Genomic DNA, 12,759 nt, shown 5'->3' on the forward strand with positions numbered 1-12,759 from the left:
GCCACTAAATTTCCTAATCTCTTCACACTAATTCTCTGGCTAACAAATTTGTCATCAAATTTCAGGAAACAGCCAACAAGGATGTTCACCAATAATTTTTTTAATTAGTCACATTGTGCATTTTATTGTGATGCGTTTCCCTGGAGTGGAAGTATCATACAATGCATGTGAAACTAATTTTTCAGACAAATTATGACACAGGTGAATTTCGACTCAGTTGCACGAAGTTCAAGCACGTAGGTGATTGCTGAGAAAAGTTTATCCTTACTTAGAAAGGCACTAGGAATAGTTGAGGAAAATGATATTGCTAGTTGCGCATTAGATTAGTATTTCTTGCTCTCCTGTTACTGTCAGGCAAATCAAGTAGAAATAGCCTACCCCCACCTCTTCAATTCAGCCCCATCTGTATTAGTCCACTGCTGGCCATGTTATATGCCGTATTGGATGTTTCTTTAAATAGAACAAAAGGTTTAAAAGTGTGATGAGGCTGATTGGCTTGTTGACTCTTTTGTCCAACTGGAACAACTTTTTTATCTGGTGTGCTTTGCTAACTAACTAGTAAAGGTCAAGTTCCAAGTTCTTAGATGTTAGTCTTAGGACATGCATTGTATTCTGTACATGATATATTTTGCATGTGAATGTGTCTAGCAGAAATGTAATGCAGGATCCACCACAGTAGCTTAGCGGTTATGGCATAGCGTTGCGAAGCTCGAGGTCACAGGTTGAATCCTGACCACTCATGTACCTTTATTTAGATGCGCAGTAAAGAACCCCAGGTGTTCGAAGTTAATCCAGAGACCCCCACTACAGCATGCATCAAATTAGGCCACGATTTTGGCATGTAAAACCCCACAATTTCCTCATCTGATAACAAGATACATAATCAAGTTGTGGTTATGGTACATAAAACCCCACAATTGTTTTACATTCAATAACCAAACTAATACAGTTTAATTAAGAATGAAAAGCAGCAAACATATGTTATATTGGGTACTTCAGAAAATGCAAACTAGCCAAAAACTAATTTGTTGAATAACAATAAAAATTGTTCTTAATGTCCTTAAATCACTGAAGACTTCAGCAGCTTTAGACCACGTGGCAATGTATCCCAAATTAAAAGCATGCGAAACAGTTTGCTGTAATTTATTGTAACATCTTGAAAAAGTTTATTTCTCACTGTCAGTATTTACCAGAGAGAATTTTGGGATGAACTAGTCAGGGAGATATTTATTTGACTAAAACAAAACAAGGCTGGTATAACGTAACACTATTGTCTGCTTTTATTCCCAAACTGCCATTAGCTCTTCGTGGTAGGTCAGAATTGCTTGGGCCCAGCCCATATAGGCTGGTGGTGCACCCATATGCCATTTTGACCTATCAAAGAGGGCTAGTGGCAGATTTGGAATAAAAATAGATGGGAATAGTTTTACGTTATACCTTCCCAAGGACGCCAATGTTACACTTCACAACATTTCATTGCTCATAAAACGTATGCCTGCAGTAATGATAAAGCATTATGGCTGAAAAAGCTGTTCAGTACATATTCTTATAGTAGTTTGATTTTGCATGACTTGCAGAAAGTGAAGTTGAGCTGGGTAAGTGTTTCTCCAGCATATTATGCTCATATGCTCGTAGTTCATATGTCAATAGAAAAAAGCTAGGATAATATAAACGCATGTGGTTAAAAGAAGGGTGAGCCTCTATGAAATTTCTTAGGCAAACACAATGCGCTACAAGTTCAGAAAATTCAATCTTGCTTCTATTAAATCTTTAAGTGATTTGCTTTTTTGGGCACTTAAAGGGACACTAAAGCGAAACAATTAGTATAGACTAATGCAGCATTGTTTGAGAACCCTGCAGGCAGTCATTTCGAAAAGATAGTTTGATTATTAGATGAGAAAATGAAGTTTCAAGTATCAGTATTTGAATTTCGCGCCGAAACCCCAGCGCCTGTACGTCAGCGTGACATCAGGGATTCCAAAGTATGTTTTCGCATTTGGGCCGCGTTGGCTGAATAAAGCTTCCCGAAACTTGCCATGTTTAATATTTGGTTCCTTTAGAACACAATGTAGTCAATCTGTACCGCTATATATAATTGGTAGGCCCTAGAAGATGCCATCAAAATCCAAGACGTCACAGCCCCCAGGTGCGGGAACTTAAGTAGGCGTCGCCACCCGTATTTCGTTTTTGCGCTTTTTCTAGCTTACCAAACGTCTTATCGTTGTAAGAGTGGTGTTTCCGGTATTGTAGAACGGTAATTTACTGATGCAGAAGAAATCATTTTTCCCTTTAGTGTCCCTTTAAGGAAGCTTGCAGAATATGAGAGAAAAAGGCTCTGTGCGATCTTGGGCTGTATCTACACTGACCTATCATGCAAAGTAATATATCTGAGCAATGATGGTAGCACTGTAGTGTGCAAATTAAGTTAAATGGAACATTACAAAGTAAGGCTGCTTGCATTCCGCACTGAAGCATATATTGAACGGTGTCTGCATGCTGGCCTTGAGAGCAGACTAGAGCATTAGGATTGGCGCTTCCCACAAGCTTATCACTTCTGAATTGAGGCCCTGGTTACTTCATATTAAAAATGTAGTTGTAATTGCTCACATGGCCTCGTGATTCATGCTACATGCAATATTGTCCTCTATCTTCACTAGTCCTTACAGATGAACATGCTACTGGGTGACTGGAAGGTGGGCAAGGTGATTCTGGTGCACAAGTCTGGCGACGTCTTTTCGTCCGTTAACTACATACCAATATCTTTAACATCAATACCTTATAAACTTGGAGCACTTAATTTATTGCCATCTAGTTACTTTTCTAGAGGCTAGCCAGTTTTTTTTCTTCAGCATGATTTTCAGAAATGCCATTCCTGTGAAACACAATTGATAGCATTTACTAACGACTTGTTAGCAGCTTTAGACTGCTCACTGGATGTAGTTTGCATTTTTTTAGACTTTGCCAAAGCCTTTGACATTGTGTCCCATAAACTATCGCTTCTCAAACTTAACGCGCTTAATATTGATGTCAATGTTATTAAATGGATAGTGTTTTTTTACACAATCGTACACAATACGTGATAGCTAATGAACATAGTTCCCATTATTGTCCAGTGGTGTCTTGGGTTCCTCAGGGTTCCGTGGTAGGGCCCCTTTTCCTCATCAATGAGAATAACATGGCCTGCTATTGATTCTAATCCCAATTATCATATTAATGGTTCTCTTCTATGGTTACTTCGTGCAAGTACATAGGCATTCACTTCACTAATGATCTTTCGTGGAACGTACATGTTGAAAACATTATTAACATAGCCAATCACATGCTTCGTTTCCTTCACAAGAACTTTTCCAAGGCCCCAGTATCCTTAAAATTACTGATATACAAGACTTCAGTCCAATCCAAGGTAGAATAAGCCTTACCTGTCTGGGATCCCCCAACTAGATCACTAATCACATCCATAGAATCACTTCAGAATCATTCTGCATGCTTCATTCTCTCAAGCGATTCGTGTCATTCGAGTGTTTCACAGATGAAAAAAAACTTAAGATCTTACCTTTTTGCATAATGTCACCAAACCAGACTATGCGTATTTCACAAATTTTATTACTTCAATCAAAACTTTTTAACAACTTCTGTTCACCACCCCTCATTGCGTGTCATCGTGCATTGACCATCTCAAAGTTATGGTGTCGAATTGACATACTAAATGTTATTACAAATCGTTTGTTCCAAAAACCAGCATAGACTGGAATCACCTGCCTACATCCGTCGTTTCCCTTGCAACACCTGCATCTTTCAAAACTGCAAGTGAAGAAAATTTGTATTAGTATATCTGCTCTTATATAAAATTTGTTTGTTCACACTATCACTCCTCTTTGTAATGCCTCATGGCCCTGAGAGTACCTGAGTAAATAAATATAGCCATTGTTCTCTGAAAACATCTGTGCAAGGCGCTATAGTCCAATATGTACAAGCACAGTCATGGCATCTTTTTCTTTAATGCCTGCCTGAGTTTTCTTCAGAGCCCAGATGAAGACAGTATAAAATCTAACCTTGGGAACAGCTTGCACAATTTTTTTAGATTTTATAGTGTAGTATTGCTCCTAAGTAACTCCTATACTGGTGGTTTAATTTGCTTTTTAATATCATATGCCACTGCTGGTTGGCAGGTGACAAAATTATTAAAACTTGTCACTTTCAGTCACACTGTGCTCTAGTTTTGACCATCATGCGTACATCAGAGCTGTTTCTTTCGTTAATGCTAGTCATGTGATGCAGGTTTTTATGCATAGTTTTCTTATGGGAGTCTTCGTCCTTCTGCTTATCGTAGGCGGCCGTAGATGGATCCATCCAGCAGATGCTCTCCAGAAAGGACATGTTGCATATCTGGTCAAGGTATGTTGAGAACTTGCCACAGCCAGACATTTGTTGTTCGTCTATCATTTACCAATTGCATGAGCCATGTTTTCATATCCTAAAACATGTTTCGCTTGTATTGGATGTCTACTGCTGTCCTAACTGCACCAGAAGGCTTGAGTTCCAGATTGCAGCTGCTGGGTTGTTCTTTCCTTGTTGTTGTTGGTCATGCCACTGTGCCAGTTAGCATTTCTTGCGTTGCTTGAGTTGACTTGCAGAGCTCTTTTCATCACTATGCAATCACAAAATTGAGCAGTCGCAAAAGGGCTGCCATGGTGGCTTTGTGTCTGCGGTGTTTCACTTTTAAGCCTAAGAGCGTGGGATCAAATCCCGACTGCATGGCCACATTTCGATGAAGACGAAATGCAAAAATATGTCTACCGTGCATTAAGTGCATTTAAGGAACCCCAGGTGGTCAAAATTCAGCTGGAGTCCTCCATTGTATTGTGCCTCATAATGGGAATTGGTTTTGGCACGTAAATCCCCACAACATAATTAAATATTTTAGCAGATACTAGTCTTCTGGCCTGTAAAAATTGGTGCTTCATTCACTAGTTTCTCTCTTTCTTTCTTTCTTCTTTTTTTTTTTTGTTAAATGTGTGTGGTTTTTCTAACCGTAGCTCCCTAGAGCCTAGACGATGCCACTGGTTGGCACAAACACTGGTTCACCCAAATTTTACTCGCGTCGGAGTTCAGCCTGCTGATTTAATCCATTTCTGTCTCATGAATTTTGTCTGGTGAGTGAGGTTGTGAGCTTCATTCGTAGCTGCAATAAAGGGGGCATGACATGGTCACCCAACAATTTGCAGTTTTCTGCGAGAAATTGTAGTAGAGGGCCTATTATGGCTATACACATGTAAAAACCAGGCAGTGAAAGCGCAAAAACAAATTTCTGTCCAAAATAAGAGCTGCAACTTGCCGGCTCTAAGTCCTGCCCTCTGGCACCCACCGCCATGTTGCCAAACCGTGTAACGTCATGCGCTACATAAAACTGAACCATTGTCTGCTACAAAATCGGCCACAGCACCATGTGATGTTGCAGCATAGCTGCCGTTTGTTGCCGTATTTGCTCCTGATATCATGCGTCATGTCCTCTACACCACCAACTTCGCATGATGAATCAAGCGAACAGCAGAAGCAGTGATGGCGTAGTATACACTGCGCATTTGGCTTTGACCTAATTGCCACCACCTCAAGTGACGAAACGTGGCCTACGAGATTTGCATGTGCCAGCCGGTACATGCAAATCCGTATGTAATAAAATCATGTCACTGGCTAATTAGGTTTGCCATGGTGGCTTTGTTGTGGACCAAATGGGTCGGTGCACCAACATAGTCGGCATTGCGTCTGGCTGCAGCCTCAGCTTTTTCATGGGCATCGTAAACTCGGGGAGCAAATGCAAATCATCATTGTAGCAGTGTGGCATGAATTGTTCAGAGAACCAAACAAAAGCATCAGATGAGTGCCAGTCCTTTCTTCCCACATTCATCTCCCAAGCCTTACGCTTGACAGGCTCCTTAAGGAACTTGGAAGTACGATACGAAGCACCCCTTGCTCCGTTCACTTTGGCACTCTGCAGTGCTGCACAGGTGCCACAGTGGCATTGTTTCAGCCGCTGCAAGTTGAACAATTCCAATGGCAAGCTGAACAAAGTAGGAGTTTCGTGCATGTGTGCGCAGCTGAAACACCGGTTCTTCACCAGATATACATACTCGCTCAAAAGCATGCAGCTTGTGACGTCGTGGCTCGCGAGTGTGCTAGTGTTACTTTGCTGTTATGCCGTTCAAGTGTAATATAAAAAATTCAATTACAAATTACGTGCTGGCTCATATGCACTAAAATTTTGCCAACATGTTCTTGAACACACAAGGATTACCTCACACAATACAATTATGATTGAAAATTGAGTGTCATGCCCCCTTTAAGCTAAATTGCAAAAATACTCTGGTACTGGGGCTTTGAGGGAATGTTGTGGAACTGCAGGTGGGCAAAACTAACCTGAAGCCCTCTGTTTCATTATCTCCTTAGGATATTAAAGTGTATCAATCGATATTTACTGAAACTCTCAAGATTCGCGCCTGAAGCCCTCTGTTTCATTATCTCCTTAGGATGTTATACTGCATCAATCAATATTTACTGCAACTCCAAGATTCATGCCTTTAGCATTGTAATCTATTTCTGCTGTTATAAAAATCATAATTATCTTGCATGTAGTCAACGCGTGCTAGTGCAAAACCAGCAACTATGAATTTATGCTTGAATTATCTTGAGTTTAGAGTTCTAATAAAATGTAGTCCTCTAGAGAATGAGTTGTTACTTATGGACAGCTATGCACGTCTATGTTCACCTACTATGTCTACAAGTATCGCAAGCAGTTACTTAGTTGCAATCTCATTGTAAGTACCAACATTTAGTAGTGGCATTGTTTAACACGCAGACCAGCACGATTAAGAAACTTGGGCACATTTTGATTGTGCATGTCTGGGTCCTTACATTTGACTACTACAGCATTTAGGCTTGTGCATCTCCTGTTAACTGTGTACTCTGTGCAACTGCTTGCGTTAATTCTTCGTAAGCTGTATATACTGCTTGCTCCATACTTAACAGGACATTTTGTGCACTGCCTTGCTTTATTCCCCAGTTTCTCGGCTTCACTGAAGTGGAACAGCCCAAAGGCATTGAAGTGGTACGAGAAGGAATACGCAAGCTCAAGGTATACACATTTTACATATGATGTGATTTGCATTATGTCAAAATATGTTGCTCCAGGTGCTTGATCGAGTGACTCTCATTGCAGTTTAATCAGCAGCTGAAGAGGTCTGAAGGGGGCAAGGTACCGAAGGTGGAGCTAACGATTTCAGTTGATGGTGTTGCCGTGCAAGATCCCAAAACAAAGGTATGTTTCTGTTTACATTTTTCACTGTAGTGTTCATGCTGCTGGTGCAACCAGCAAACAAGTTTTCAGTTGGATGCAAACTTTTGTGCTTTGGCTGCTGTAGCACTAGTGCCAGTTCATATGATTAGATAGCATGACTAACATGTTTTCACAAGGGATGAGAATGTACTACCACGTTGGGTCAAGATACATGAAGTACCTGTGTCAGAGCTCCCAGTAATACTTGTTCTAGAAATTCACTAATACTGAGTGGTGAAATTCCATTTGGAACAGATAAGTTGCAAAATTGCAGGTGCCTTATCTGTGTGCACGTGCATATTTTTCGTGCTCATGTTTCATTGGCACTAACTGCACTACATTTTCAACAGTTTAGAGACATACCTTACTATACTGCTATTCAAATACTTAAGCTTGAACTCTTCTTGTATATTGATGAGAGAAAGTTGGCCAAAATCTTCAGTAGTCATTGCCCTTCCTGGTCCAAATTTTTTAAATGAACATTTGTATTGCTTGCATCTGAATGCCAAAAGTTGGGGAAAATGAAAGTAAAAAATTCACACTGGACTTTTTGGCAATGAATTGAAGGTTCTTCTCATGAAACATGAGAAACTTCGTGTGTTGTGTACGCATGTGGTTCCTCAGACTCAAATGCATTATCTCTGCTACAGCTTGTTTCGTCAATAAGGTAACTGGTTACATGCGCTTGGTTATTGGGAAAAGTAATTGAATTCCAGTGAGAATTTCTAAGTAAACAAAGTAATAGTTTGATTACAATACGTACTATCAAAAAATATAATTGATTACAAGTAATTACATACAATTCGTTACATACAGCTCTGCGCCCAAGGCTGGTTACATGGTTTGGGCAGCAGGCTCCAAAACTAGAGCCTAACCTTAACGTGATGTGGTGCATGGACATTGGCAAAATTTCAAGGAGAGCCATATTTATTTGCAACACAATGTCAACATACTGGTTCATTAGCATTGCTGACTCACATTTCCAAAAATAGTTTTGTTTGATTTTCTAAATATTGCAGGAACCATTGGACCAGAAGGGCTGGATGAAATTTTAATCTGCAGCTGCTCACTTCAAATATTAGCGGTGAATTCTGGAAGACTAATCAGATAGTTTCCTTGAATAGACCAGCTTGTGGGAAATCTGTATTGCGCTTTATTCTATGCAGTGGCGTTAAGAATCTGCTCAGTGCTCTACTCTCGTGTCACGAGCTGGTTGCCCTTTGGGTTGCAGAGGATATTTCACCAGCACCCGCTGCATCGTATCTCCTACTGTGCGGATGACAAAACTGACAAGAAGTCGTTCAGCTTCATTGCCAAGGAGTCGGATGGCGAACGGCACTCGTGCTTTGTGTTCTCCAGCGAAAAGTTGGTGAGTAGCACTATATTTACCCAACTGCAGCAAAGCTGTGTTGCCCTTGCTCAGCTCTGGAGTGTCTTAGCTCCTGTGTGCTACATCAATCCTTTTAAGTGCTTTTCATGTGTGATTTGCCATAATCCCCACAATGAACACACTGCATTATTTGTGATTCTGTAAGCAAAGCCATTATGAGGACTACCAGGAAACAGATAAAAATAACAATGAACAAACATTAGGGTCTAATAGAACAGTCATATAATGAAATGGGAAGTGGGAGTGAAAGAACTTTCGGCAACTCCGAGTGCAGGTTGACCATTTACATTAAGAAACTCTTCCAAACTTTGGACACTTGTTACATGTGTGGAATTCTTATGACTTCCATACTTAAATAGACCAAGCCATTATGTTCCATATTGTATTCCACTCGCTTAATCAGGCCAATATTGACACTGATTACATTCCCAAAAACTTTATTTTTCTTTAAGTACGGCTTTGTGTTAGAACTTCTAGCTTATAAACTAAGGGTTCTCTGACATTCTGGCAAAATTTGTGTATATATGTGCAAATACACCAATTGTGTGGGACTGGTTTGTGCAGATGTCTGCTTTCCTTTGTGGACATCTGTGTGGCTTATACATGTAGGTTTTTGTCTAGACGCTTTAGCATGGTACGTGGTTTATGTGTATGGCTAGATTATACATTTCAAGACAAGATATGTAGTGGCAATTGTGCAGAAATATCTGCCAAAGCGACAGAAACTGCCGTTGTAGCTCAGTTGGTAGAGCCCTGCAGGCAGCATGCAGAGGCTGCAGATCTTGATGCCACTGGCAGCAGAGTTACACTTTCTACTTTTTTTTTTACTTTTCCTTCATGAATAACCCTCATATAAATTATAGCATCATAAATTTTATTCATTTCTCTTTTCCTTTTCTTGGCTTTAGGATGTCCTTTTACGTTGGTTGCTTGCCTAAAAATTGAATACCTGCTACAGTAGCTTGGTGGCTGTGGCTTTACTTCTGAGCTTGAGGTCATGTCTTCAATCTCTGCTGCAGAAGCTGCATCTTGATGGGCAAAATGCAAGAACACTAAACTTAGATTTAAGTGCTTGTCAAAGAACACCCCTGGTGGTCAAAATTATAGTGGAGTCCCCCACTATGAGATGTTTCATAAATATATTGGGGTCCTAGCACTCTAAACCCCAGAATACAAACACACACACACAGTTGAGCCCACTTATAACAATATTCAAGTGCCACAAAAATTCTATTGTTGTAACTGGGTTGCATGAAAAAAAAAAAACGGGGGATGGTATAGCTGTTTCGAGTGAACTATAATGGTAGGGAGGCCAGTTCCCCCTACCACCTTCCTCCATCCGGTTTCTGATTGTGTTGACTCGTTGAACTGCTTAACTCTGCTTCCTGCGCACTCCGATCATGTATTGTTAACAAGCCACGGCTGCCAGCGTTCAAGAATGACACTGGCGTAACAACTGCAAAGAAAGGTCATGGGCGGCAAGTGACATACGGAGCTCACCGAGGCATCGCTTCGATGGCCCCAAAAGGCGCCTTTTAAAAAATGCGGGAAGGTTCCCGCAGCAGCATCTCAGTTTGAGAAATCTAGAAAAAATGCTGGAGCGAGATCGCCACAAGCATCTCCCCATGTACTTCCACGAGAAAACCGCATGTCCGTCAGGCTCACTTGCATTACGCGAAGCTCGCTGGCATCCTTCTCCAAGGCATACGGGTGCTCCACGTAGTGAAGTGGAAGGTCCCTCGGAAAAACAAGCCCCTGAGAGACTGAATCATCTACAGGACCTCCCGCAGGAATAATGTTCAGGCAGCCTGCCTGATCACGTTGGCGCTGCCGTCATAGCCATCACTGTCACTATCCTATGCAAGTATGTTTGCAATGATCGCCTCATTTGTTACAAGCACTTAGCTTCCAAACCTATAGCAGTGCGCTTTCTTTTCACCGGCAGTGTCGTGCATTGCCGGTGATTAGCGGGCGGATCAGCCATCTTCCATTTTGGCGGCAAGTCGAACAAGGCTGAGAAACATGGCCAGGAATGACTTCGGCGCAACGCACAACGGCGAGCACGAGCAACATAATGTCTTAGCAGAATTGCGCAGAATGAGGACCATAGAATAAAGAACCAACTGTGAGGGCCCAGCAAGCAATCTGGGAGCTGCGCCGGCAGCGTTAGTGCAGTTTGCATGGTCCATTCGTTTTTTGGAGGGTGGTGTGGCGCAGAGCTATGGGCGCATTCCATTTGTGTTTGGAGGGGTGGAAAGGTGATAGGCAGAGAGAAGCATGCGGCGGCAGTTGGGGTGGCGGGCGATCGTGCAGTGGCTCGAATTTCACTTTTTCTTTTTTCTTTTCAAGGATTTCGCATTCCATTACCTTTCGGCACGGACACCCAGCAACCAGACTTAATCATTATAACCTATAATGCAGCATGGGGACATTGTAGTAAGCAGGTTATTTCCCCCATAGGAACCATATAAAAGTTGATGGTGCAGCGACTTTTCATTGTTATAACCAATACATTGTTAAAACCAGTATCGTTAAAAGTGGGTTCGACTGTATACAGTGAAACCTCGTTAAACTGTAGTTGGCCGGTGCTCGGAAAAAGTATGTGCTAAACGGTAGTACTGCTTAACCGAAATAGCATGAGATCGCCCACTTACCTGTCAAAAATGGAACTCGGAGAGAGTACGATGAAAGGGGAAAAAACATGCAGTATTTATTCACATCGCGCGACAAAAGTGTTATTTTCATTTGATGCCGTGGTGGCCTAGCAGCAACGACAGCAGCCTCAAACTTAATGAAGCTGTGAGCCAGCTTTTCAGACAGCCCCCTCTTCTCGGCAAACACTCGCATGTCAGATTCCTCATTGCCGTTGCAGAAGCTGCAGGGCACCTTTTCATTGCGAGGTGCTGTTCTCGTCGTGATGATTGCATTCGTGAAGCTGACATAACACGCAGCTTCTGCCACTGTCAGGCCTGAATCGCCTGTGCTGTCACATTCCGTGTCATCCTTATCACTGTCGCTAGGCGACACTACAGCAACAACAGAGGCAACAATGGCAAAAAGTTCAACTTCGTAGCTTGCATCTCTTCGCGGTCGGAGCAGCTCTGTCAAGAAACTTCGCATTCCAAATGCCACACACTGTAGTCAACGATAGATCCATATCGCGTGCCAGGGCAAACTTCGTGTCACGTTCGATGGCACAAACAATGCCTAATTTTTCTTCTATGCTGAGCACCTGGCGTCTTTTTTATCAGAGCTTTGGCATGACGCAAGTCCTTGCTTGCATGACGCCACAACGCTCTGGCACGGTGCCGCAATGATGTTGATGTGGCTTCATGCGCAAATGCACAGGGCACTTGGAGACCTTTGTTCTGATCTTTGAGGCTTGTTGTTCTGCTGGGCCGCCCTATGGAGACGACGCACTGCTGTGTTGTGCAACGAAAAGTGGGAGCGCTACATGTTAACTGATACATACGCAATAAGCTGGTATGGTTTATGCGGATACAAAACATATTATGTTCAATGGCCGCTGAGTTGAGGATTTGACCTTACTACTTCTAAAGCGAAACTGCTGTTTAAGTGGGTACCATTTAACAAGGTTTTACTGTATATATATTGTGGAGTATTGCTACTTCCTTTCTTCTTGCACATATATGGTATGGGCATGCCCTGCAATACTATTTCCGAAGGACAGTCTTCTGGATACGGGTGTACCATATTTACTTGCGTGATGCTCACACTTGCCTAATGATCACACCCCTGAATTTTGTCCTCAAAATTCAATTTTTCTTTCCAGTGTAATGATTGCACCCTGAACTCGCCACAGCAATATGTTGTGTGCCAAGTCTAGCTAATGATCACGCTTACCATCTGTCGAATGCCATGCGAACGACTCAAGACATACCAAGCAGTCTGCACGCACCAAACATTCTTAAGCAGATGCCCCATTTCATTCCTTTCATCACTTTTTGCACTTCCATGAAAAGAAAAGCTACAACCAAACTTGCCTTGGCTTATTATTTGTAGGCTTTATAATGGTTGT

General features: G+C 41.9%; 1 protein-coding gene across 2 annotated transcripts in view; it reads left to right on the plus strand.

Moving 5' to 3' along the window:
* LOC135913349 (PTB domain-containing engulfment adapter protein 1-like) overlaps positions 1-12,759 on the plus strand; it is a 54,056-nt gene that overhangs the window by 15,353 nt on the left and 25,944 nt on the right. The window contains exons 3-7 of one of the 2 annotated variants that reach the window (XM_065445944.1): positions 1,578-1,595; positions 4,331-4,395; positions 7,058-7,129; positions 7,214-7,312; positions 8,562-8,699. In XM_065445944.1, coding sequence (XP_065302016.1) covers positions 1,578-1,595; positions 4,331-4,395; positions 7,058-7,129; positions 7,214-7,312; positions 8,562-8,699 — 392 coding nt within the window. The remainder of the gene's footprint in view (positions 1-1,577; positions 1,596-4,330; positions 4,396-7,057; positions 7,130-7,213; positions 7,313-8,561; positions 8,700-12,759) is intronic. The other variant, XM_065445945.1, reaches the window with a different exon arrangement.

This window comes from Dermacentor albipictus, chromosome 4 (genome assembly GCF_038994185.2).
Source record: "Dermacentor albipictus isolate Rhodes 1998 colony chromosome 4, USDA_Dalb.pri_finalv2, whole genome shotgun sequence".
In the NCBI taxonomy this organism is placed as follows: Eukaryota; Metazoa; Arthropoda; class Arachnida; order Ixodida; family Ixodidae; genus Dermacentor; species Dermacentor albipictus.